At 43.4% G+C, this 27,643-nt stretch overlaps 2 protein-coding genes across 5 annotated transcripts in view; both read right to left on the bottom strand.

Annotated features, from left to right (window-relative positions):
* The window catches only part of LOC138786759 (zinc finger protein 605-like), a 63,831-nt gene that overhangs the window by 26,796 nt on the left and 9,392 nt on the right, over positions 1-27,643 (bottom strand). The window contains exons 1-3 of one of the 3 annotated variants that reach the window (XM_069963794.1): positions 25,485-25,946; positions 25,337-25,398; positions 25,138-25,240 (exon numbers count right to left, since the gene is read on the bottom strand). The exons of 1 other annotated variant lie outside the window; for it this stretch is intronic. In XM_069963794.1, coding sequence (XP_069819895.1) covers positions 25,138-25,240; positions 25,337-25,398; positions 25,485-25,569 — 250 coding nt within the window. In that variant the 5' untranslated portion in view covers positions 25,570-25,946. Of the gene's footprint in view, positions 1-25,137; positions 25,241-25,336; positions 25,399-25,484; positions 25,948-27,643 lie in introns of those variants that run through there. One more of the 3 variants, XM_069963793.1, reaches the window with a different exon arrangement.
* LOC138786778 (histone-lysine N-methyltransferase PRDM9-like) lies at positions 246-7,304 on the bottom strand. 2 transcript variants are annotated; one of them, XM_069963824.1, is made up of 4 exons: positions 6,691-7,304; positions 6,537-6,604; positions 6,350-6,452; positions 246-1,500 (listed from the first exon to the last, which is right to left on the bottom strand). In XM_069963824.1, the coding sequence occupies exons 1-4, from the start codon at positions 6,773-6,775 to the stop codon at positions 524-526; spliced, it is 1,233 nt and encodes a 410-aa protein (XP_069819925.1). In that variant the 5' UTR covers positions 6,776-7,304; the 3' UTR covers positions 246-523. The 2 variants fall into 2 exon arrangements, with proteins under 2 accessions (XP_069819925.1, XP_069819924.1); XM_069963823.1 differs by having other exon boundaries at positions 6,338-6,452; positions 6,691-7,303.

Genomic DNA, 27,643 nt, shown 5'->3' with positions numbered 1-27,643 from the left:
TATGTCATATTCTTAAAATGTACATTTGTTTTGCTTAACGCTCTATAGACAGATGCTGGGAAAGGCCCCTTCCGCTCTGTTACTGTATTGGAATGTGTTGTTTTAGGGTATAAACACACACACCGTATACGCAGCGTATTTACTGCTGCGATACGCAGCAAATACGCCACAAATACGCAGCAGATTAGATCTAAATAACTGAACACAGCATCAAATATGCTGCGGATGTGCTGCGTATCTGCTGCGTATACGGTGTGTGTGTTTGTACCCTAAAGGCTCCACCTCAGTGTGTCAGTAGTTGTGAGAGGAGAACAAACCTTCCATTATGCAGGTAACATGCATAGGATGTAGCACTATAGCATGGTAGCCTTGCAGCGCTGGGCTCCTGGGTTCAAATCCCAACAAAGGCAACATCTGCACAGAGTTTGTAGGTTCTCTGTGTCTGCATAGGTTTTTTCGGGGCACCGTTCGTACACTTTATTGGGGTTGTTAATGAAAAAGTTTTTAATTAAAAAGGAAACTGTTATTTCCTTGTATGAATTCTCTGATGTTTAAGGAGGCTTGGTCTGCGGGTAAAACGTCTCCCACACTCTGAGCATGAAAATGGCTTCTCCCCTGTGTGACATCTAAGATGTTGAACAAGATGGGGTTTCTGTGAAAAACATCTGTCACATTCTGAACATGAAAAAGGTTTATTTCCTGAGTGAGTTCCTTCGTGTCTAACGAGACGAGATTTGTGAGCAAAACATTTCCCGCATTCTGAACATTTCCACATTTTGGGCAAAGCTTTCTTTTTCAGGTGAGTTTCTTGATGTTTACGAAGGGCAGATAGCTGAATAAAACACTTCCCACACTCTGAACATAAAAATGGCCTTTCTCCAGTGTGAGTTCTGTGGTGTTCAACAAGAGTTGAATTCCGAGTAAAGCATTTTCCACATTCTGAACACACAAATGGCTTCACTCCCGTGTGATTTCTTTGATGTTGAATAAGTTGTAGTTTTACAATAAAGCCTTTTCCACACTCCGAACATGAAAATGGTTTCTCTCCCGTGTGAGTTCTTTGATGTTTAATAAGAACTGATTTCTGAGCAAATGATTTCCCACATTCTTTACATGTAAATGGATTTTGCGCCGAGTGAATTCTTTGATGCTGAACAAGAGTTGATTTCGTACTAAACCATTTCCCACATTCTGAACATGAAAATGGTTTCTCTCCTGTGTGAGTTCTTTGATGTTTAACAAGGGCTGAATTCACAGGAAAGCACTTACCACATTCTGAACATGAAAAGGCCCTTTTTCCTGACTTCTGATGTTGACCTTGATTTGACTTCACTGTAAGATTTTTCCCATATTGTGAATGTGGGGACGGCTTCTCTTCTGTATGAGTTTCTCGGCTTCCATCGCTCCCTGTGTAATTTTTATTTTGTCTAATAATCTTAGATGGATGAGAAGATTTGACTGGAGACACCGGAGGTCCTTCTGAGATCCTCGTACAGATATCTACAGAAAATAAAACAGATTAATTTTTTTTAACTTTTAAATAACAGAACGATGAAAATTATATTTACCTTTTTTAAAATGTATATTTTAACCCCTTAGGGACCAAGCCTATTTGGACCTTAATGACCTGGCTCATTTTTCAAAATCTGACCTGTCTCACTTTATGCGCTTACAGCTCAGTGATGCTTTAACGTATGCTAGCGATTCTGAGATTGTTTTTTCGTAACATATGGTACTTTATTTTAGTCGCAAAATATGGTCACTGTCTTGTGTGTTTTTTGTGAAAAACATCAAAATATCATGAAAAATTTGCACTTTATGAACTTTGAAATTCTTTGCTTCTAAAAAAAAGAAAGTCACATGACAAAAATTAGTTCGTAAGTCACATTATTAATATGTCCTCTTTATTCTGGCTTCATTTCGTAAACATGTTTCACATGTTTTAGGGTGTTATGGGGCTTAGAAATGTATCAGAAAATTATAAAATTTTCATGAAATTTCCAAAACTGATTTTTTTTTAGGGACCAGTTGTTTTTTTAAGTTGATTTAGGAGGCTTGTATACTGGACACCCCCATAAGTGACCCCATTTTGGAAACTAGACACCTTAAAAAATTTATCTAGGGGTATAATGAGCATTTTAACCCTACAGGGGCTGGAGGAAAGTATTTACAATTAAGCCAGAAAAAAATGGAAAATAGAAATTTTCCTATAATATATGTGTTAAGATTAAAGTATCTCATTTTCATAATAAGCATGAGAGAAAATGCACCCCAAGTTTTGTAAAGCAGGTTCTCCTGAGTACAACGGTACCCCATATGTGGGCATAAACCACTGTATGGGCACACAGCCGGGCTCAGAAGGGAAGGAGCGCCAATTAGCATTTTCTCTGCAGATTTTTCTGAAGAAGTTTCTGAGCACCAGGTGCGTTTGCAGAGCCCCTGTAATGTCAGCAGAATAGAACCCCCCCCAAAAGTCACCCCATTTAGGAAATTGCACCCCTCAAAGAATTCATCTTGGGGTGTACTGACCATTTTGACCCCACAGGTATTGGAGGAAAGTATTCAAAACTAGACAGTAAAAAAGAAAAAAATTGAATTTTTCCAATAACATGTTTGTTTAGTTTGAAATTTTTCAATTTCACTAGGAACAGGGGAGAAAATGCACCCCAACATTTGTAACGGAGGTTCTCCTGAGTACAATAGTACCCCATATGTGGGCATAAACCACTGTATGGGCACACAGCAGGGCTCAGAAGAGAAGGAGTGTCAATCTGGGGTGGTTACAAGCAGTCTGTGCCAATCTGGGGTGGTTACGGGCAATCTGGGGGTGTTTACTGGCTATCTGGGGTGGTGACGGGCAATCTGGTGGTGTTAACTGGCTATCTGGGGAGGCAAAGGGCAATCTGGGGAGGCGAAGGGCAATCTGGGGAGGGGACGGGCAATCTGGGGAGGTTGCGAGCAATCTGGGGTGGTTGCGAGCAATCTGGTGTGGTTACAGGCAATTTGGGGTAGCTACGGGCAGTCTGTGGCAATCTGCGGTGGATATGGGCCGTCTGCGATGGTTACTGGCTGTCTGGGATTGTTATGGGCTGTCTGGGATTGTTACGGACTGTCTGGGAGGGCTACGGGCTGTCTGGGAGGGCTACGGGCTGTCTGGGAGGGCTACGGGCTGTCTGGGGGGGTTACAGGCAATCTGGGGAGGAGACTAGCAATCTGGGGTGGGGGTGGGCAATCTGGGGTGGTTACAGGTAATCTGGGGTGGTTACAGGTAATTCAGGGTGGTTACGGGTAATCCGAGCCACTTGACTTTGGTGACAGGGGTAAAAAAGTGCCGGCACCATTTGGAACAAGCGATCAGTGGTATATAGTATATACCGCTAATCACTTGTACTGGGACCACACTGGGTGGTCCCCGATCATTGCCCCATGCTCTCCGCCAACTCCAGTGGTGGAGAGAATGGAGCTTTGATCATTTTTAGGAATCCATCACTGAACAGAGTCTGTTCACAGTGATGGCGGCGGCCATCTATGATCAGGTGGCTGCCCAGGGAGGGGAGGGTCAGTGACTAGGTCACTAGGGTTAATTCTGGGGACAGGGGGGGGGGGGACATGTTTTCATCTCCTCTCACCGTGGATTCACAGTGAGAAGAGATTAAAGCGTTTAGCTGCGCTGGCAATGTCTGTTACCGGTGGCCACCGTTATACTGGTGAGGGGACTAGCCGGGACTGAGCCCACATTCTGCCCCAACCCCTCAGCTACCTCCGGTAGCTGAGAGGAGGGGGCTGCGGGCATCACCGGTGCCGCTGCACTATTCTAATCATCGCCATAAAGAGCTGATGGCAGCAGAATAGAGCCCATTAGTGATCGCCGTAAAAATCCTTATCGGCAGTCACTAATAACATAATACATGTATTCTCTGGGTCACTTCGGTTACGCCGATACCACATTTGTGTAGGTTTTTTTAACTATTACTGCTTTGGCGCAATAGAAACTATCTTCCTAGCAAAAACCCACAAAAACTATCGCCACATTGCAAGATCCATAGCGCTCTTATCTTTTGCGAGACAGAGCTGGTTTTGGGCTTATTTTTTTGCGGGAAGATCTGTAGTTTCTATTGATACCAAGTTTCATATGTATATGACTTTTTGATCTCTTTTATTATGTATTTTCTAAAGTGAATTGATAAAATGCAGCTATTCTGGTACTGTTTTTAAAAAAAATAAAAAAATTTACAGCATGTGTCGTGCAGTATAATTATTGATATCGTTTTATAGATTGTGACGTAACGGACGTAACGATACCAAATATGTATAGGATTTGTGTTTTTGATCACTTTTATGTAATGTTTTATAGTGTATGATGAATGTAATGCATCTTTATTACTGGGGGGGGCTGTGTTGTGTTTGGTGCACTTTTTTTCACTTTTTTTTTACTTTTACACTAGTGTACATTACTGTACACTAGTGTAAAATACTTTTATGACTGATACAATACACTGCAGTACCTAATGTACTGCAGTGTATTGTATCATGCCTCATGCTGACAGGCAATAGCCACAGCCACCACTGTCAGCATGTGGCACCACCAGGACACCGGACGGCGCCGCGGAACATTGCGATCGCGTAAGTGACCCACAGCGCCGATCGGAACCAGTTAGCTGCCGCTGTCATGCTTTGACAGCGGCATTTAACGGGTTAAACTGCTCGGAACATAGAATCCTCCGCTCCGGACAGTTACAGGAGGGGGTCAGCTGTCACACTGACCGCTCATCCCCCGAACTGCTGCCGCCGGGCGGTAATTTATTCCGATGCGTCCACAGTTAAAAGGCGTACGCATCGGAATAAAGCCCATTAGTGGCCGCCGTTAAAAGGCAGGATGGCGGTCACTAAGGGGTTAATACTTAGATTCAGATTACAAGGGGCGGAGCAAACTTACTTCATTTACTAAGACAGTGGTGGTGATCACAATCTAACAGCAGAGCAAGAGCCAATACATCATAGTGTTAGACCAGCAAGCTGTTCTCATGTAGTTTTCCCACTTGTGAGTTACAGCTTGTATCTGCAAATGTTCATGTATCAGTGATTCCGTCTATTCTCTAGTAACATGCTCAGTGAGGAATCATTATCTTGACCTGAAGCTAGGAGCGGATAGAGATAGGAGGGCAGGAGTCTCTGTGGAAATGATTCAGCTTCACTAGATAAGTGGTAAAAACTATGGAAACTGAAATTCAAAGGAATCTTCTATCCGAGTATCATATTGGCAGTTCTGTGTTAGTAAAGACTTCAGAACAAAAGGATTAAGGGGTTATGATTTCTGACACTTTACAATGAGTCACCAGTGCAGCCAGGTGGTAGGGAAAGCTAATGGTATGCTGGGCTATATATATATATATATATATATATATATATATATATATATATGCAAAATGGGGTCCGTGGAGCCTCAGTTACGAGTCTCAAAACACGGGAATAGCCAGATATCCCTCTCTCCAGAGAAGGAAGCCCATTGCCAAGGGGTGCCTCCTAGTGGGGAGAGCACCAAACCACCCTGATACGTAGTCCCTCAGGTCCTCACTCTGTTGCGACCATTGGGACCTTAATAGGGAAACACCAGAGTGGCCCCTGCAAGTCAAAGTCTAACTCTGTGGCAAGTATAACGACATAAGACAAGGGTTACCAAGGCTAGGCATCCATCCACAGACTGCGGTTTCGGGGTATTTGCCCCTCGTCAGTGTGGATCAGAATTCTGGTTACTGGGGGCAATGATAAATAGACCAACAAAACACAACAATCACTGAACTCAGGGAGAACAGTGAAAAATTCCAATGGAGTACTCATTTACAAGTCTCCATTGATTATCCCATACAAAATTTGAATATCGCAACTGAGGCTCCACGGACCCCTTTTTTGCATGTTCACATGAATAGAACTATGGCAGGGAAGTAGGTGCCGCAGTTCTTTTATTGAACCGCGTCCCGGTTCCCGCACACTGCCCCCAGTGTGACAAACCTGCTCCCTTCTGCGACGCAGCTCCATTACAATCAATGGAGCCAAGTCATAAAGGTGCAGGGGTTCCTCCCACTGGGGACGTGCTGGCCTGCAGGATCGCCCTTATGTGGGGGGCTATTCAGCAGATCTCAGGAACTAGTACCTGATAGGGATTTTGTTGCTCTGTTTTCCCACCAGAATAAGAGTGACGTGTAGTCTTTAATATACTTTAATAAAGGTTATTTCCATACTGAGAACAAACAGCTTAAAAAATGCTGCATAGAATAGTTACAGCCGGAGACTGAGGAGAATGTGTGAGTGTTCTCTGCATTTAGTGGTCACTACTCACCTGGGCAGTTACCTGTAGTGATGTCTTCCTTATACTGCTCATCACTGCTCATATCTGTCTCCTCTTCTTTTATTATTATGTCTATACCATCCGACTCTTCCCCCTGATACATTAGCTGAGGAAGAAATATTGTAAGAGTCATCAGACAGGAGGAGAAGTCAGGTGGGATGTACAGATCATAGGGAACATCTCCATCTACCTGATCCTGATCCTGTGGAAGAAGAGGACGGGGACATCTCTCTGGTGCTGTTCTCTTACTGGATCTGACTGGAGGGAACACATACAGAGACTGAATTCATTCTTTCCATCCAGATAATACAGAGAGGAGGTGTGTATATAGTCCTGTCTATTACCTGCTGATGGGAGGGGCTGCTGATCCTCCAGCATCACATCCTTGTACTGATCCTTGTGTCCTTCTACATACTCCCACTCCTCCATGGAGAAATAGACCGCCACGTCCTGACACCTTATAGGAACCTGACACACACAATGGTCACACAGTCATCCCCCCCACCCCTCCAGTGGTGTTACTGTATAATGTCCCAGCATTCCCAGCAGCCACAGTCTCACCTCTCCACTCAGCAGCTCCACCATCTTGTTGGTGACTTCTAGGATCTTCTCTTCCTCCATTTCCTCATGTATCAGGGGCCCCGGGATTGGGCTCAGGGTTCTTCCCCATCCTTCACACCCAGGGGCCCCACAGCGCCCACTAGAGGACTTCTTCACTACTGTGTAATCCTGTGTATGGAGAGACACATTACTATCACTCCATCCATTCCCAGAATCCCTCACCTCCCCAGTCCTATCCATCTGTTATTCCATAGATAAGAATGATGTCATGATGACATCACTCCCAGAATCCCTCACCTCTCCAGTCCTATCCTTCTGTTATTCCATAGATAAGAATGATGTCATGATGACATCACTCCCAGAATCCCTCACCTCTCCAGTCCTATCCATCTGTTATTCCATAGATAAGAATGATGTCATGATGACATCACTCCCAGAATCCCTCACCTCCCCAGTCCTATCCATCTGTTATTCCATAGATAAGAATGATGTCATGATGACATCACTCCCAGAATCCCTCACCTCTCCAGTCCTATCCATCTGTTATTTCATAGATAAGAATGATGTCATGATGACATCACTCCCAGAATCCCTCACCTCCCCAGTCCTATCCATCTGTTATTCCATAGATAAGAATGATGTCATGATGACATCACTCCCAGAATCCCTCACCTCTCCAGTCCTATCCATCTGTTATTCCATAGATAAGAATGATGTCATGATGACATCACTCCCAGAATCCCTCACCTCCCCAGTAAGCAGGAAGAGTATGTGTAGGGTGAGGGTTATTATCCTCTCGGCCATCTTGTCTCTGTCTCTCTCCATGGTTGATGGGTCGGTCTCTTATATAGAAGATATCAGCAGAGGATCCTGGAGTGTTGGGTGATGAATGGAGAGAAGATGAGACAATGTTATATATCTGCTATCGGTATTTCAGAAAACCAGGGATAAAAAGTGATCAATGTTTCTCATTTGCCCTGAAATTACTGCACTAAGAATACAGATCATGGCCGTTACAGTTTTGTAAATAAAACATTTATAGGGGTCAGAATAGGCTATGACTTACATTATAAAAGGAAAAAAATTGATTGAAAAGGACCAGTTGTTTTTAACTTACATAACGATAAGGGTTTTTTTTTTCCACAGAAATATTAAACGTAATAAAATGTATAAAGTGAAACGGACATGAAAATGCAGTGTGAACCTGGCCTAAGTATAGAACATAAGAACAACTATATAAATCTGGTATCGCTACAATCACACCGACCAAGCCGGTAAAGCCATAAGGCAAACGTCCCGCAAATTGGCACAACTAAAGGCCCTATTCCACGGAACGATTATCGCCCGTGGAATAGAGTGCAACGATCAGCCGATATCGTTCATGTCGGCTGATCGTTGCAGTCGCTTGTTTTTCAACATGTTGAAAAACAAGCGACTGATATAGCAGCGATCTGCTGCCGGCGCTCCGTTGAATAGGAGCATCGGCAGCAGACGCTGCTATATCCTATGGGCTGCCCGGACGATCAGTGATCCCCCGGGCAGCCCCCCCCCCGCAGCCAGGGCCGGCGTTAGGGGGGGGCAAGCAGGGCAAATGCCCAGGGCCCCCATCCCCCAGGGGCCCCCTCCCGCAGTTCCAGTAGGAGAGCATCCTGCAGCGTCTGGCAGTGATCCCTGGCTGCTGCTATCAGGGGTCACGCAGAGGCTGCAGGACGCTGCTCGGTGTCTGCTCCGTGTGTGTGTAGCTCCCCCTCCCTCCAGCTCCTCTTACTGCACGTGACTTCCTCCACTGGTGTGGAGCTGTCGGGACGATGGAGGAGAGGGTGACAGCCTGCTGCATGGTACATGAGGGGGATTCACCACTACACCCAGCATGCTAGACAGAGTAAGTATACTGTATATGTAGTGTGTAATGTGTATGAATGTAAGTGTATAATGGATGAATGTAGTGTGTGTTACATGTCCTGTGTATAGTGTGTGGACTGGATGGTTTGTATCTGTATAATGTGTTTTCATGGATGTGTGTGTATATATATATAATAGCGTGTGTGTGTGTGTGTATAAGCACTGCTGACTCCCAAGTGTTGAGGTGAATAGACTGTGTATAGGAGCTGCAGCCATTCTCTGGCCTCATCAGTCCTATGTAATTGCTGCCGATGACCACTGAGGCCGCTGATTGGCTGCAGCTCCTATGTATATAAGGCAATACGGTGTATTTTATTGAGAAAAATAATAAGGTGGTATTCAGTCCTTAGGTGGTGGTCACTGTATGCTGGTAATATTGGTCTGTATATAGTGTATATATAGTCATTACTGCCATAGATTGACTGCCACATAATGACACTATATACAGACCAATATTACCGCCATACAGTGACCACCACATAATGACTATATACATTATATACAGACCAATAGTACAGCCATAGAGTGATCGCCACATAATATTGGTCTGGATACAGGGTCATTATGCAGTGGTCAATCTATGGCGGTAATATTGGTCTGTATATAGTGTGTATATAGAGTTATGTGGCGGTCACTCTATGGCGGTAATATTGGTCTGTATAAAGTGTCATTATGCAGTGGTCACTCTTTGGCATTAATATTGTTCTGTATATAGTGTATATATATATAGTCATTACTGCCATAGATTGACTACCACATAATGACACTATATACAGACCAATATTACCGCCATACAGTGACCACCACATAATGACTCTATATATACACTATATACAGACCAAAAGTACAGCCATAGAGTGACAACCACATAATATTGGTCTGTATACAGTGTATAAAGAGTCATTCATTATACAGTGGAAAGTCTATAGCGGTAATATTGGTCTGTATATAGTGTATATAGAGTCAATATGGGGCGGTCACTTTATGGTGGTAATATTGGTCTGTATATAGTAAAGTTTTCTTCAATAACGGTATGGAGGTAATATTTGGTCCTGATTATAGTGATTTTTTTATTTTATTTTTTTTAAAGCAATTCATATAAATAGTTCTTGTGTTTACACCACTAGCGGCAGTCCTGGCATGTAGCGGCAGTCCCAGAATGTAGTGGCAGTCCTGGCATTTAGGGGCAGTCCTGACATGTAGCGGCAGTCCCAGAATGTAGGGGCAGTCCTGACATGTAGTGGCAGTCCCGGCATGTAGCGGCAGTCCCGGCATGTAGCGGCAGTCCCGGCATGTAGCGGCAGTCCCAGAATGTAGGGGCAGTCCTGACATGTAGGGGCAGTCCTGGCATATAGTGGCAGTCCTGACATGTAGGGGCAGTCCTGGCATATAGCGGCAGTCCCGGCATGTAACCTTCTGAACTGAGTAAGGGGCCTAATACATGGAGCGAAAATAGTCCGAATCAGGACGCTATCGCTCTGTGAGGACACTGGGGAACATGATCAGGTAGTATATATCACAGACAAGGCCTGAGGACACCGGGGAACATGATCAGGTAGTATATATATCTTTATTGTTTACTTTATACAGCAAGGATTGCACACACATCACTAATGATATACTGTATATATACACATAGGGGGAGATTTATCAAACATGGTGTAAAGTGAAACTGGCTCCGTTGCCCCTAGCAACCAATCAGATTCCACCATTCATTACTCACATTCTAAGATGGTGGAATCTGATTGGTTGCTAGGGGCAACTGAGCCAATTCTTCTTTACACCAGTTTGATAAATCTCCTCCATAGCTTTTGCTGTAGTAGGCTCTCTAAGCGAGCTCCATTCTACCAGATTGGTGCTCACTTCTGCAGAATATCAGGCCGTGTAATACGGCCTTAAAAGTGGCCGTACACTTCCAATAACTGCTGGCTGAACAATCTTTCAGCTGACAATTATCTGTCCCATCCGGTCCCGTCCTCCCCATACACAGAAATTTGGCACATCTGAGTGTTCCTGTGTTCTCTATGAGAGGGGAAAGCCATAGCCATACAGATCTGATGGCGGCTTATCTCTCTGAGAACAAAGAGGTTGGGCGTTGATTTTCCATCAAGCTTGACCCCCTATGTCCACTGATATCATCTGTCAGAGGACTGTCCAGAGAGCCCCATACACCTTACACTTATGGCCGAACCCACCAGGAGCAACAGGTACCACCAACAAAAGAGTAACATGTATGGGGACCTTAAATTGTTGCTAAAATATTTCAGCATTTGGGGCCCCACCTTCAACTTTGCCCAGGGCCACATCTAGTCTAAAACCGGCCCTGCCCGCAGCTCCCCGCCGCCCCTCCCGCACTCACCCACTCGCTGCAGCCGCGATGAATAGCGGCGGCAGCAAGCGGGGAACGAGGAGCAAACGAGCGCTAAGAGCGCTCGTTTGCTCCTCTGACGACCCGTGGAATAGGGTTAAGGGTGTGTTTACACGGAACGATAGTTCGCCCGATCGTACAATTAACGATTTCGAAGTAACAATTTTTTTTTTATAACGATCAGCGTTTAGATGGAACGATATATCGTACAAAAAATTCGTTTTGCGATCACTTAAGCCTATCTCTCACATAGGTTAAATCGGTGAACGACTGTTTACACGGAACGATCTGCAAATTTTTTGCGAATGACCAACGATGATTTGAGAACATGTTCAAAGATCAAAATGAACGATTTCTCGCTCGTCGCTTGATCGTTCGCTGCGTTTTACACGTACGATTATCATTCGAATTCGATCGTTATCGTGCAAATTCGCACGATAATCGTTCCATGTAAACGCAGCATAAAGGTGCGTTTACACAGACAGATTTAGGAGGCCAAAGCCAGGAATGGATTTAAAAAGAGGAGAAATCTCAGTCTTTCTGTATGATCTCTTCTCTGTTTATAGTCTGTTCCTGGCTTTGGCCTTAAAAATCTGTCAGATAAATCTGTCTGTGTGAACGCACCATCAGGGTCTATTTACACAGAAAGATTATCTGACAGATTATCTGCCAAAGATTTGAAGCCAAAGCCAGGAATGGATTTGAAAAGAGGAGAAATCTCAGTCTTTCCTTTGTGACCTGATCTCTGTTTATAGTCTGTTCCTGGCTTTGGCTTCAAATCTTTTGCAGATAATCTGTCAGATAATCTCTCTGTGTAAATGGACCCTTATAGGTTTCAATTTGAGCACACAAATAACTTATCGGGGTTTTTTTTGTTACACGTTATCAGCAACCAATACAAAGTAGAAATGCAACTACATAAAAGTCAAAGGTTATAAATAGAGATGAGCGAACCTGGAGCATGCGCGAGTCGATCCGATTCCGAACTTTCGGCATGTGATTAGCGGTGGCTGCTGAAGTTGGATAAAGCCCTAAGGCTATGTGGAAATCATGGATATAGTCATTGGCTGTATCCATGTTTTCCAGACAACCCTAGAGCTTTATCCAAGTTCAGCAGCCCCAGCTAATCAAATACCGAACATTCAGGTCCGGATCGACTCCAGTCGCAATCACCAATCACAGCTCAGCTTTCACCTTACCAGTGCTGATAGCTGGGAAGTGATTGGTTGCTATGGGCAACAAAGAGGATCTTACTAGATCACAAATGGATAAATCTCTTCTGTTTTCTTTCAGGCAGAATACAGTCCAGTCCTGAAGGGGTTAATTTCCTCGCTGTCCCCCAGCTCCTTCCCTGTACAGGAGCTGTGTGCTTACAGGACCTGCCATGATGTCACAGTCATGTGATCAGTCAAAGGAGGAGGAGGAGTCACATGATCAGGGGCTGCTGCTCAGTGTATGCAGGACTCTGCTGTGCTGGATGAGCTGAAGTGATGTGTGTGCAGCAGAGCTGTGTGTGTGTGATGTGTGTGCAGCCGAGCTGTCTGTGTGTGATGTGTGTGGAGCAGAGCTGTGTATGTGTGTGTTATATATGTCTGCAGCAGAGCCCTGTGTGTAATGTACATGTAGCTGAGCTGTATATGTGTGATGTACATGTAGCTGAGCTGTATGTGTGTAATGTACATGTAGCTGAGCTGTATGTGTGTAATGTACATGTAGCTGAGATGTATGTGTGTAATGTACATGTAGCTGAGCTGTATGTGTGTAATGTACATGTAGCTGAGCTGTATATGTGTAATGTACATGTAGCTGAGCTGTATGTGTGTAATGTACATGTAGCTGAGCTGTATATGTGTAATGTACATGTAGCTGAGCTGTATGTGTGTAATGTACATGTAGCTGAGCTGTATATGTGTGTAATGTACATGTAGCTGAGCTGTATGTGTGTAATGTACATGTAGCTGAGCTGTATATGTGTAATGTACATGTAGCTGAGCTGTATATGTGTAATGTACATGTAGCTGAGCTGTATGTGTGTAATGTACATGTAGCTGAGCTGTATGTGTGTAATGTACATGTAGCTGAGCTGTATGTGTGTAATGTACATGTAGCTGAGCTGTATGTGTAATGTACATGTAGCTGAGCTGTATATGTGTAATGTACATGTAGCTGAGCTGTATATGTGTGTAATGTACATGTAGCTGAGCTGTATGTGTGTAATGTACATGTAGCTGAGCTGTATGTGTGTAATGTACATGTTGCTGAGCTGTATATGTGTAATGTACATGTAGCTGAGCTGTATATGTGTAATGTACATGAAGCTGAGCTGTATGTGTGTAATGTACATGTAGCTGAGCTGTATATGTGTAATGTACATGTAGCTGAGCTGTATGTGTGTGTAATGTACATGTAGCTGAGCTGTATGTGTGTAATGTACATGTAGCTGAGCTGTATGTGTGTAATGTACATGTAGCTGAGCTGTATGTGTGTAATGTACCTGTAGCTGAGCTGTATATGTGTAATGTACATGTAGCTGAGCTGTATATGTGTAATGTACATGTAGCTGAGCTGTATATGTGTAATGTACATGTAGCTGAGCTGTATATGTGTAATGTACATGTAGCTGAGCTGTATATGTGTGTAATGTACATGTAGCTGAGCTGTATGTGTAATGTACATGTAGCTGGGCTGTATATGTGTGTAATGTACATGTAGCTGAGCTGTATATGTGTAATGTACATGTAGCTGAGCTGTATATGTGTAATGTACATGTAGCTGAGCTGTATATATGTAATGTACATGTAGCTGAGCTGTATATGTGTAATGTACATGTAGCTGGGCTGTATATGTGTGTAATGTACATGTAGCTGAGCTGTATATATGTAATGTACATGTAGCTGAGCTGTATATGTGTGTAATGTACATGTAGCTGAGCTGTATGTGTGTGTAATATACATGTAGCTGAGCTGTATGTGTGTAATGTACAGTAAAGGTGTGAATGTGTAATAAGATAAGATAATCCTTTAATAGTCCCACCATGGGGAAATTCAGTGTGTTACAGCGGCATAGATATTACACATACAAAAAGGTAAAGTAAAGGCATTACGACTAAGGTAGACAGAGAGAAGAAAAGGTAAAAAAGATACAATAAAAACATGAGACTATTTTAGTTCTCTTTGTGGAGTGATCTCTGCATAGGTCGGTGTTGGTTGTACAGCCTAACCGCTGCAGGAAGGAAGGACTCCCGATAGCGCTCCTTCTCACACTTTGGGTGAGGCAGTCGGTCACTGATAGTACTGCCCAGTGCTATCACGGTCTCGTGCATAAGATGAGAGTCATTCTCCAGTATGGAGCTGACCACTGACAACATCCTAAAGTGCAAAATTGTGCATTTTTGGTCGCATCAAATCCAGGAAAATTGTAATAAAAAGCGATCAAAAAGTCTTATATGCGCAGTCAAGGTACCGATAGAAAGAACACGTCATGGCGCAAAAGATGACACCTGACACAGCCCCATAGACCAAAGGATAAAAGCGCTATAAGCCTGGGAATGGAGCGGTTATATATTTGTTAACAATGGTTCGAATTTTTTATAGGCCATCAGATACAATATAAGTTATACATGTTACATATCGTTGTAATCGTAACGACTTGAGGAACATGCATAACTAGTCAGTTTTACCCCAGGGCGAACGGCGTAAAAACGAAAAAAAAACAAATAAAAGAAATGCGTTTTTTTGTTTTTTTTTCAATTTCACCACACATTGAATTTTTCCTGGTTTGCCGTGTACTTTATGAAAAAAATTCAGCCTGTCATTGCAAAGTACAATTCGTGACGCAAAAAATAAGGGCTCATGTGGGTTTCTAGGTGGAGAAATGCAAGTGCTATGGCCTTTTAAGCACAAGGAGGAAAAAACGAAAATGCTAAAATTTAAATTGGCCGGGTCCCCTAAGGGGGGTGACAGATCCTCTTTAAGACTTTTCCAGACCTCACTAATGTTTCTGTGTTCCATTTGTTCTTCCATCTTTCTCTTATAATTGGCCTTTCCCTCCCGGATTGGACGCCTCAGCTCCTTTTGCACATTCTTTAGTCTTTCTTTGTCTCCTGACTTAAAGGGGTTATCCAGCGCTACAAAAACATGGACACTTTCCCCCTACTGTTGTCTCCAGATTGGGTGGGGTTTTGAAACTCAGTTCCATTGAAGTAAATGGAGCTTAACTGCAAACTGCACCATAACTGGAGACAACAGTAGGGGGAAAAGTGGCCATGTTTTTGTAGCACTAGATAAGCCCTTTAACCCCTTAGCGACCCATGACGTATCTGATACGTCATGGTGCCGCGGGGGGTGTTCAGAGCGGGGTCCCGCCGGGACCCCGCTCTGAACGGCGCTAATCCCGGCTGACATGTGCAGCCGGGCAGTGCCTCTGTTAGCTGGCGAGGGTCCCGTTGCCGCGCCGGCTAATTAAGCACTTCAATGCAGCTGTCAAACCTAACAGCTGCATTGAAGTGCTTTATGCACACTATCCCTGGTGTCTAGTGGGTCGGATCTCCCCCCCGCGATGCGATCGCGGGGGGGAGATCCGTTCTTCTGCCCGTGCCGGGCCTCAGCGTCGGAATGACGCTGGTCCCGGCTCGGCAATAGATTGCTATGGCCTGCAGCAGGCCATAGCAATCTATGACCGATCTCATGGATCTTTGCTGTGTATATACACAGCATTGATCTCTATGAGAGATCAGTGCTGTCTATATACAAGCCCCCCAGGGGGGCTTCTAGTCCATGTAAAAAAGTGTTTTTATTAATAAAAAATCCCCTCCCCTAATAAAAGTCCAAATCACCCCCCTTTTCCCATTTTATAAATATAAATTAATAAATAAATAAATAAACATATTTAGTATCGCCGCACACGTAATCGCCCGAACTATTAATTAATCACATTCCTGATCTCGCACGGTAAATGGCGTCAGCGCAAAAAAATCCCAAAGTGCAAAATTGCGCTTTTTTTGGTCGCATCAAATCCAGAAAAAATGTAATAAAAAGTGATCAAAAAGTCGTATATGCGCAATCAAGGTACCGATAGAAAGAACACATCATGGCGCAAGAACTGACACCTCACACAGTCCCATAGACCAAAGGATAAAAGCGCTATAAGCCTGGGAATGGAGCGATTTTAAGGAACGTATATTTGTTACGGTTTGAATTTTTTACAGACCATCCGATACAATATAAGTTATACATGTTATATATCATAGTAATCGTAACGACTTGAGGAACATGCATAACAAGTCAGTTTTACCATAGGACGGACGGCGTAAATGCAAAACTCCCTGAAATCAAAACAAATTAGTTTTTTTTTCAATTTGACAGCGCAAATGATTTTTTTCCGGTTTCGCAGCATATGTTATGGAAAAATAATGCCTGTCATTACAAAGTACAATTGGTTTAGCAAAAAATAAGCGCTCATATACGTCTCTAGGTGAAAAAAATGCAAGCGCTGTTGACTTTTAAACTTAAAATGGAATAAGCAAAAGCGCAAAAACGAAAATTGGCTTTGACCTTAAGGGGTTAAAGACCATCTTTTTCTCCTTAAGAAGGGCTTTTCTATCAGTATTAAGCCAGGGTTTGTTAGAGAAACACCTCACCACTTTTGTGGATACTGTGTTGTCCACACAAAAATTAATGTAGTCTGTTATACAGTGTGTGAGGCCTTCCATGTCCCCCATAGGAATCCTGCAGCTCTTCCTATGCAGTTTTTTCAAAGCAATCCCTCAGAGCCTCATCACTCTCTCCGGTCCATATCCTCACTGTGCGGGTGACCGCTGGTTCTCTACGTACAAGTGGCTTGTATACAGGTTGAAGATGCACCAGGTTGTGATCCGATCTTCCCAGGGGTGGTAGGGCTGATGAGTTATATGCCTCCCTTGCATTAGCAAAGAACAAGTCCAATGTTTTGTTGTCTATTGTGTGGCAGGTTACATACTGTGTAAGGCTATGTTCACACAACGTAAGAGACCGGCCGGTTTCTGTGCGGATCATCCCGGCCGGTAATTAGGTACCGGCTGGATGAACTTTCCATCCGCAGAGCTCAGATGTGGGTGCATCAGAGCTTCCCATAACACACAGGGAAGCGAGCGGCCAGAGCCGCTTTTCTTCACTGTGTGAACTGACAGGGTTTCCTACAGCCGCAATTCAATGAAAACTGTCATGTCGGTTATTTGCGGCCCTGCATGGGACTCATTGAAAATAAGGCATCGTTCCACTCCGCATAAAGCCGTTGGCAACAACGGCCGTACTTTTACGTTGTGTGAACATAGCCTAAAACTGGATAGTGTGAATAATGGAGAAGCATGGTTGAAATCTCCAGACACGAGAAGGAGGGCTTGAGGATGCAGCGTCTCCAACTGGCTCACCGTGGCTTGTAGGACCTCACAGGCAGCCTCAGCTTTTGCAGAAGGGGGAACATATGCAGCTATCACAATGACATGCGATAGTTCCTTTGGTAAAGACAAGGGTCTCATGCAGTTCAATGTCCATACAGAAAGTTTGCTCCTTAATCACAATGTGCCCCGGGTTACACCATCTACTGTTCACAAATATCGCCAGCCCTCCTCCTTTTCTCTTACCTTGTCCTGTCCGCCCAAAGGAGTTTGAAGCTATCCAAGAAGACAAGGGTGTCCGGAGTGACTTCGGTAACCAAGATTCTGTAGACCGTATCATGCTGCAGCGGCTGCTCCCTGGTGTAGACAATAGACCCCTGGCTCCATACAGGGTCACCTGACACCATAGTTCCCAGTAAAAAAAAAACACAATAAAAAGTACTACAAAGGTCCAAGTCATCATGTGGTTCTTCATAGTGTAACGCCCCTTAAAAAAAGGACCATTGTATGTTGAAAATATTATATCTTGAGGCCATTGTAAGTTGAAGGATCACTGTACACGTATAGTTAGAGATGCTGCCAGAAAAAAGCAATACAATTACATAGACACCAACTACTTTTCAGTTTCATTCGATGGATGAAGAATGGATTGAGAGTGATTCTGTCTTACAGCCCAGTGCGTTACATCACTGCATCATGATGATTTCTTTGATTATGTCACAGTAGTGCTGGATAAGGGGACGCTGGGATATCACCTATCTGGACTTCAGGAAAGCGTGGGATACATTTTCCCATAAAGAGACAATAGAGAAGTTACAGGAAATTGGACTTTATCCCTGGATAGTTCAGTGGGTTTGTGGTTGGTGAAGGACAGATATCAGAGGGGTGTTAGTAATGGAGTGTATTCCGAGAAGAGGCTGGTTACAAATGGAGGCCATAAGGGTCTGTTCTGGGTCATTCTTTTTAATATGTTTGTAAGTGACATAGGAGAAGGGTTGGTAGGTAAGGATAGTGACATAGGAGAAGGTTTGGTAGGTAAGGATAGTGACATAGGAGAAGGGTTGGTAGGTAAGGATAGTGACATAGGAGAAGGTTTGGTAGGTAAGGATAGTGACATAGGAGAAGGTTTGATAGGTAAGGATAGTGACATAGGAGAAGGTTTGGTAGGTAAGGATAGTGACATAGGAGAAGGATTGGTAGGTAAGTATAGTGACATAGGAGAAGGGTTGGTAGGGAAGGATAGTGACATAAGAGAAGGTTTGGTAGGTAAGGATAGTGACATAGGAGAAGGGTTGGTAGGTAAGGATAGTGACATAGGAGAAGGTTTGGTAGGTAAGGATAGTGACATAGGAGAAGGTTTGGTAGGTAAGGATAGTGACATAGAAGAAGGGTTGGTAGGTAAGGATAGTGACATAGGAGAAGGTTTGGTAGGTAAGGATAGTAAAATAGGAGAAGGTTTGGTAGGTAAAGATAGTAAAATAGGAGAAGGTTTGGTAGGTAAAGATAGTGACATAGGAGAAGGTTTGGTAGGTAAGGATAGGGACATAGGAGAAGGGTTGGTAGGTAAGGATAGTAACATAGGAGAAGGGTTGGTAGGTAAGGATAGTGATATAGGAGAAGGGTTGGTAAGTAAGGAAAGTGATATAGGAGAAGGTTTGGTAGGTAAAGATAGTGACATAGGAGAAGGTTTGGTAGGTAAGGATAGTGACATAGGAGAAGGGTTGGTAGGTAAGGATAGTGATTTAGGAGAAGGGTTGGTAAGTAAGGAAAGTGTAGTGGTCCTCAATTTGTAAGATATGACAGAGACTGCACTTTTGGCCATGAATTTGTGTTTATTCTGTGTTATTTGCATTTGTCTGGACTCTGAACACTGTCCTACTCCTTCTGCCTTGCTGACAAGTGTGCAACAGGGTTGATATTCCTAGAGGTGTCAATAAAATGGAAAATAATTTAGCATTACTAGATAAGTGGTCTAAACATTGGAAACTGTTCAACATTTACAAATGTAAAATAATGCACTTTGGAAGGAGGAATCCTCTATGTGAGTATAATAGCAGAAGTTCTGTGTTGGCAAAGACTTCAGAAGAGAGGGATTAAGGGGTAGTGATTCCTGTCAGCCTTAAAATGAGTAACCACTCTAACCTGGCGGTAGGGAAAGCAAATTGTATGCTTTCCATACCATTTGTCTCTCCTGTTGTTGATCCAGACTGTCTGACCTGGATCTGAAGCCGCCTGACCCTCCACCTGTTTTGACTGTACTGCTTCATCCCTGGTACTATTCTGATTTTCCAGTTGACAACCCAGCCTGCTAACTTAGTCTTATCTGCCTGTGCGCATAATGCTGTGCACCAGCACTGTCTGGTCCCCAGGACCAGTTCCTACTCACACTAGGACCGTGTCACGTTCCAGAAGTCCAGCTTCCACGTCTGGGAAAAGGATAAATGTTAAAGACCAAGAGGGCACTTAGGGCCCTATTACACGGGACGATTATCGTGCGAAAATTCGTTAAATCGTTCTGTGTAATTGCAGGCAACGATTGAAAAATCATTCGTATGTTGTTGATCGTTGATTTAGATGTGAACCTAAAATTATCGTTAATCGTTCGCTGTAATTCCACATTTGTTCGCTCAAGTTCTACATTTGTTAACTAATCGTTCAGTGTAATTGCACATTGCCCAATGTTTTACTGGGATCAGAAGGAATAAAGGATCATAGTAAAGATCGTACCTAACGACTATCGTTCTGTGTAATATGGTGAACATATTCAGGTTAACGATAAACAAGCTCGTTTGCGATCGTTTATTGTTAAAAATCGCTACGTGTAATAGACTCAATTTTTTGGCATGGCCCAAAGCCAGATCGGTTGTGTAGCACAGGGGTCCACATCCATTATAATTGGGATGAAAGGTGATTGACCAGGCACCCGACTCCCATGTTCATTCTTTGAGCGAAGAGAAATCCCATTGAAGCAATAGGACAGGCAGAACGACAAGCGGAATCCGCCTTGCGGACTCCACTCTTAAATTCCACCTCTTTTACCCAGTGTGCAAAGGCCTTTATTTTGGCTATGTTGGTGTTTTTGCACATTTTGAGCAACATTTATCAGTTTTTTGAGCTGTTTATGCTGGCTGTACCTTTTTAAAAAATTTTCACCAAACGGAAGGGGTGTGGCTTCATAACAGCTACTTTTTTTTAGATTTCTCATGTGCAATTTATGTTATGTTATGTGCAAGTGTAGTTTTTTTAGTAAAGTTTTGTTAGCCAAAACATTGTGCGGATGATAAATGTGCCTCATAGGCAACCAGATGAGGGGGACCGACTACAAACCAGCAGTAACAGAGAAAACACCTTCACATCTAATATAGCCCCAAGGTTCATAAGGGATTGGTAAAAAGTTTTAAGATTTATTTAAATTTTTTAATTAAATATATAAACAACATAAGAGCCGAATGGCCAAAAATTAGATAAAACTACGTCAGAACAAAACAAACTACATTTTATAATAAACAGCCGATGTATTTGCTAGACATATAGCTATATCCTGGGCAGGTGCGCTTATGGCTGAATGGTGATTGAGTCCATATAACCTATAAAGGCTCCACCTCAGTGTGTCAGGAGTTCTGAGAGGAGAACAAACCTTCCATTATGTATGTAACATGTATAGGATGTAGCACTATATAGCATTGTAGTCTTGCAGCGCTGGGGTCCTGGGTTCAAATCCCAACAAGGGTAACATCTGCACAGAGTTTGTAGGTTCTCTCTGTGTCTGCGTAGGTTCTCTCTGGGTACACTCACTATGGACATTTTATTGGTATTTTTAAAGAAAAACTCAGAGTAATGAAAAAGTTTTTAACTAAAAAGGAAACTCTTATTTTTCTGTATGAATTCTCTGATGTTGAAGGAGGCTTGGTCTGCGGGTAAAACGTCTCCCACACTCTGAGCATGAAAATGGCTTCTCCCCTGTGTGACAGCTAAGATGTTGAACAAGATGGTGTTTCTGAGAAAAACATCTGTCACATTCTGAACATGAAAAACGTTTATTTCGTGAGTGAGTTCCTTCATGTCTAATGAGACGAGATTTATGAGCAAAACATTTCCCACATTCTGAACATTTCCACAATTCGGGTAAAGCTTTCTTTTTTAGGTGAGTTTCTTGATGTTTACGAAGGACAGATAGCTGCATAAAACATTTCCCACATTCTGAACATAAAAATGGCCTTTCTCCAGTGTGAGTTCTCTGGTGTTCAACAAGAGTTGAATTCCGAGTAAAGCATTTTCCACATTCTGAACACACAAATGGCTTCTCTCCCGTGTGAGTTCTTTGATGTTTAATAAGAAGTGATTTCTGAGCAAAAGATTTCCCACATTCGTTACATGTGAATGGCTTCCCCGCCAAGTAAATTCTTTGATGTTGAACAAGAGTTGATTTTGTATCAAACCAGTTCCCACATTCTGAACACGAAAATGGTTTTTCTCCTGTGTGAGTTCTTTGATGTTGAACAAGCGCTGAATTCACAGGAAAGCACTTACCACATTCTGAACATGAAAAGGCCTTTTTCCCTGACTTATGATGTTGAACCAGATTTGACTTCACTTTAAGATTTTCCCCATATTGTGAATGTGGGGACGGCTTCTCTTCTGCATGAGCTCTTTGGCTTTCATCGCTCGTTCTGTCATTTTTATTTCGTCTTAAAGTCTTAAGTGAATCTGAAGATTTGACTGGAGACACCGGAGGTCCCTCTGAGCTCAGTGAACAGATATCTACAGAAAAGAAAACAGATTTTTTTTTTTAACTTTTAAATAACAGAACGATGAAAATTATATTCACCTTTTATAATATTTAGATTCAGATTACAAGGGGCGGAGCAAAATTACTTTATTCATTTACTAAGACAGTGGTGGCGATCTCAATCTAAGGCTATGTTCACACTACGTAAAACAACGGCCATAGTCCTCGCCGCAAAACTACGGCCGTTGTTTTGAGGTTCCCTATTATGAATGCCATGCAATGTAACTACGGCCGTTGAATGCACACTACGTATCAGATACCGGCCGTTGTATATACGTCCCCGTGAAAAATGAACATGTCAATTATTACCAGCCGGTAATACTGCAACAACGGCTGTGGATTTTAATGCGTCCGCGAACGTAAAACTTATATCTGCCGAATTAAAGTTGATTTTGATGTAAAAAAATTTCTGAGTGGTTTCTCAGGCTGGGCGCAGTATTTAAAGTAAATGACCCGTTTCAGCCCGCTTAAAAACATGCTAGGAAGCAAAATTAAACAACGGCCCTAGTCTCACGACTAGCCGGTACGATCGTAATTCCACGGCCGTAGTTTCGGTCACAAAAGTCCAGCCGGTGAAAACAACGGACGTTATTTTACATAGTGTGACCATAGCCTAATAGTAGAGCAAGAGCCAATAGATCATAGTGTTAGACCAGCAAGCTGTTCTCATGTAGTTTTCCCACTTGTGGGTTACAGCTTGTGGCTGGGTTCACACACTGTATACTTCAGGCAGTATTTGGTCCTCAAGTCAGGTCCTCATAGCAACCAAAACCAGGAGTGGATTGAAAACACAGAAAGGCTCTGTTCACACAATGTTGAAATTGAGTGGATGGCTGCCATATAACAGTAAATAACTGCCATTATTTCAATATAACAGCCGTTGTTGTAAAATAACAGCAAAAATTTGCCATTAAATGATGGCCATCCACTCAATTACAACATTATGTGAACATAGCCTTTCTGTGTTTTCAATCCACTCCTGGTTTTGGTTGCTATACAGCCTCACAAATACAGCCTCAAATATACATAGTGTGAACCCAGCCTGTATCTGCATATATTCATGTATCAGTGATTCCGTCTATTCTCTAGTAACATGCTCAGTAAGGAATCATTATCTTGGCCTGAAGTTAGGAGCGGATAGAGATAGGAGGGCAGGAGTCTCTGTGGAAATGATTCAGCTTCACTAGATAAGAGGTAAAAACTATGGAAACTGAATACTTAGCTAATGGCCTCTTTCAAACTATAGGCGTGTTTACACTGAGCAAATGGGACGGAATTCTGCGGCAATCCAGACTTCTTCAGTGTCAGACAGCTTCTCTATGGGAGGGCTTGTGCGCCACCGCTCAAAGAATTGACATGTCCGCCCCATTTGCTTAGCGTGAACATACCCTTTAAGACTAAAAAACTGGGCATACAGGATCAAGGCTAAAAAGAGGAAGCTCCCCCCCCCTAGCCTGACATACATACAGATAAACATAGAAAAATAAAACAAGAAACAGTAACAGACATAGCGGTCTACCTCTTTTTCCCCCAGAGACTGATCTCACTAGCATGTGGGGAACTCACTCGTGCAAGTTACAGAGGGCGGTGTGCTCAGCTTCAGAAATTTTCAAGAGTCTATTGAAACTGTATGGTTAAATAGTAAATTGCGGCACTCACCACTGTAGTACGAAAAATGAGTGCTTTTACTCACGAGGATCCATGTCGATACGGCAATTGATCTGCGGGTTAGACACTTGATTGCTCTTATCCTGGCTTCTAACCCACAGCTCAATTGCAGTATCGACATGGATCCTCGTGAGTAAACGCACTTATTTTTTGTACTACAGTGGTGAGTGCCGCAATTTACGTTTTAACAATACAATTTTAATAGACTCTTGAAAATTTCTAAAGCTGAGCACACCGCCCTCTGTAACTTGCAAGCTCCATAGACTTATATATTTTTCTAATAAAGAGTGGGAGTGGACCATGCTGCAGCACCTCCTCTCCCACTCGTTCTTCCGATTGGTACCGGTCTGAACAGGTTTCTATGACATGTCAAAAAGGTACACTTTAAGGATCTGAATCTGTATAGTCTGGAGGAAAGAAGGGGGGAAATGATGGAAACCTTTATATATGTTACAGGACTAAATAAGGTTCAGTAGGGAAGTGTTCCTAGAAGAAAATCTAAACTCAAGAACAAGAGGACACAGTGAGAGGTTAGTTGGGGAAAAGGTCAGAAGCAACGTGAGAAAATATTATTGTACTGAAAGAGTAGTAGATGCTTGGAAAAAACTCCCATCAGATGTGGTTGGTAACTCTACAATAACAGAATGTAACCTGCCTGGGATATACATATATCTGTACTAAGATAATAAGGGAAATACTAATAGGGCTGACTAGATGGACAGGGGACTTTATCTGCCGACAATCTTCTATGTTTCTATGAGAATGATCCAAGGGAAGTCCAGACTCCGTGTCACGTGACTGAGATGAATGCATAATGTCTGTGGAACGGTCTCACTCCATATATACAAAGCGGGGAGGGAGGCAGCATTAACAGTCCAGGTTCCACTACAGGGCCACCCTACACAGAAGATGCCAGGACCTTGTACCTGATAGGGATTTCCTTGCTCTGTTTTCCCACTATGATTACAGTGATAGTGTAGATTTTAATATACTGTAATAGAGGTTATGTTTTACTGATGTATTTCTCCATACTGAGAACAAAGAGCTTGAAAAATGCTGCATAGAATAGTTACAGCCGGAGACTGAGGGGAATGTGTGACTGTTCTCTGCATTTAGTGGTCACTACTCACCTGGGCGGTTACCTGTAGTGATGTCCTCCTTATACTGCTCATCACTGCTCATATCTGTCTCCTCTTCTTTTATTATTATGCCTATACCATCCGACTCTTCCCCCTGATACATTAGCTGAGGAAGAAATATTGTAAGAGTCATCAGACAGTAGGAGAAGTCAGGTGGGATGTACAGATCATAGGGAACATCTCCATCTACCTGATCCTGAGGAAGAAGAGGACGGGGACATCTCTCTGGTGCTGTTCTCTTACTGGATCTGACTGGAGGGAACACATACAGAGACTGAATTCATTCTTTCCATCCAGATAATACAGAGAGGAGGTGTGTATATAGTCCTGTCTATTACCTGCTGATGGGAGGGGCTGCTGATCCTCCAGCATCACATCCTTGTACTGATCCTTGTGTCCTTCTACATACTCCCACTCCTCCATGGAGAAATAGACCGCCACGTCCTGACACCTTATAGGAACCTGACACACACAATGATCACACAGTCATCCCCCCCACCCCTCCAGTGGTGTTACTGTATAATGTCCCAGCATTCCCAGCAGCCACAGTCTCACCTCTCCACTCAGCAGCTCCACCATCTTGTTGGTGACTTCTAGGATCTTCTCTTCCTCCATTTCCTCATGTATCAGGGGCCCCGGGATTGGGCTCAGGGTTCTTCCCCATCCTTCACACCCAGGGGCCCCACAGCGCCCACTAGAGGACTTCTTCACTACTGTGTAATCCTGTGTATGGAGAGACACATTACTATCACTCCATCCATTCCCAGAATCCCTCACCTCTCCAGTCCTATCCATCTGTTATTCCATAGATAAGAATGATGTCATGATGACATCACTCCCAGAATCCCTCACCTCTCCAGTCCTATCCATCTGTTATTCCATAGATAAGAATGATGTCATGATGACATCACTCCCAGAATCCCTCACCTCCCCAGTCCTATCCATCTGTTATTCCATAGATAAGAATGATGTCACGATGACATCACTCCCAAAATCCCTCACCTCTCCAGTCCTATCCATCTGTTATTCCATAGATAAGAATGATGTCATGATGACATCACTCCCAGAATCCCTCACCTCCCCAGTAAGCAGGAAGAGTATGTGTAGGGTGAGGGTTATTATCCTCTCGGCCATCTTGTCTCTGTCTCTCTCCATGGTTGATGGGTCGGTCTCTTATATAGAAGATATCAGCAGAGGATCCTGGAGAGATGAATAGAAAGTAGAGGATACAATGGATAATAAAGGCTGCAAGTAAAAAGCACAACTTGTCCGGCAAACAACAAACCCCGCACATAGATATGAACAAACAAGTCATAAATATGTATAGACGTTCAGGCTCTTGTGATGCGTTAAAAAAACTAAAAATAAAAAACTAAAGAAATTTCTTTCTCACAACTCAACACCGCCCAGTCCTGAAGGGGTTAATCCTCCCGCTGTCCCCCAGCTCCTTCCCTCCACCTGCAGAGCTGTACAGGAGCCGTGTGCTTACAGGGTAGATGCTATCTCCAAGTGACTCTATGTACAATTGATGACATCACGCCCATGTGACTTGTGTGGGAGGAGCTTATGATTTCCCAGTGTTTCCTAGCAGTAGTGAGGAAGCAGCCGGTCAGGGTCAGTCAGGACTGTGTAGCTGCAGGATCTGTCTGTGTCCCGGGATTTCTGTGAGGTAGAAGATGACAGTAATGACCGTGTGAGGAGTTTCTGGGCATTATAATTGGTAAGCTTCTCTCTGGGGGACCCGTGTGCTTCCCCTGTGCTTCCAGGACCTGCCATGATGTCACAGTCATGTGATGAGTCACATGGAGGAGGAGAAGTCACATGATCAGGGGCTGCTGCTCAGTGTATGCAGGACTCTGCTGTGCTGGATGAGCTGAAGTGATGTGTGTGCAGCAGAGCTGTCTGTGTGTGGAGCAGAGCTGTGTATGCGTGTGTTATATATACCTCCTCCCTTTGCTCCCTGGATACCGTCCTCTTCTAGACAATACCCCACTAAGCCAATGGTGCCTGCTGGGGGGGGGGTTGATCCTGTGACATTGGGGTTGCACAGCCATTCTATGTCCTCCCTTTCCTGTTTGCGCTCGCTTTGCGGGGTTAGCAGTCGCTGACCGACACAGTGTGGAGTTAGTGTAGGGACTTGTGAACCAGGGGACCTGCACGTGGTACATGAGGCAATATGGTTTGATCAAATTATATACCGACACCCTGGCGTTGGCTTTTAAATGTAGCCAAGAGGCATTAGTGTCAGCCATAGGTGTGATGTGCAGCAGCTCCTTTCTCTTTTTGTGTATATATATATATATATATATATATATATACACGCAGTGCTTTGTTTTGTGCGTAGGGGAGGGGGGCTCCTTTTTTGCTATGGGGCCCCGTGAATCCTAGCTACGCCCCTGAGTGTAAGTTTAGACCAACTATTAGTTGGCTTCAAACCAAAATCGATAAGCATAAAGTTTAGCGTATTTAGGTCTTAAAACTGCCTCTGGCGGCCATG

Source organism: Dendropsophus ebraccatus, chromosome 3 (genome assembly GCF_027789765.1).
Source record: "Dendropsophus ebraccatus isolate aDenEbr1 chromosome 3, aDenEbr1.pat, whole genome shotgun sequence".
Taxonomy (NCBI): Eukaryota; Metazoa; Chordata; class Amphibia; order Anura; family Hylidae; genus Dendropsophus; species Dendropsophus ebraccatus.
The sequence above is the reverse complement of the archived record's forward strand: the minus strand, read 5'-3'. Positions and strand labels throughout refer to the sequence as shown.

Coding starts and splice junctions, on each gene's coding strand:
- LOC138786778 (XM_069963823.1), bottom strand. CDS start 6,775: ATGGAGGAGTGGGAGTATGTAGAAGGACACAAGGATCAGTACAAGGAT. Junction 6,605..6,690: donor GCAGCCCCTCCCATCAGCAG/GTAATAGACAGG, acceptor TGTTCCCTCCAG/TCAGATCCAGTAAGAGAACA. Junction 6,453..6,536: donor TTCCACAGGATCAGGATCAG/GTAGATGGAGAT, acceptor TTTCTTCCTCAG/CTAATGTATCAGGGGGAAGA.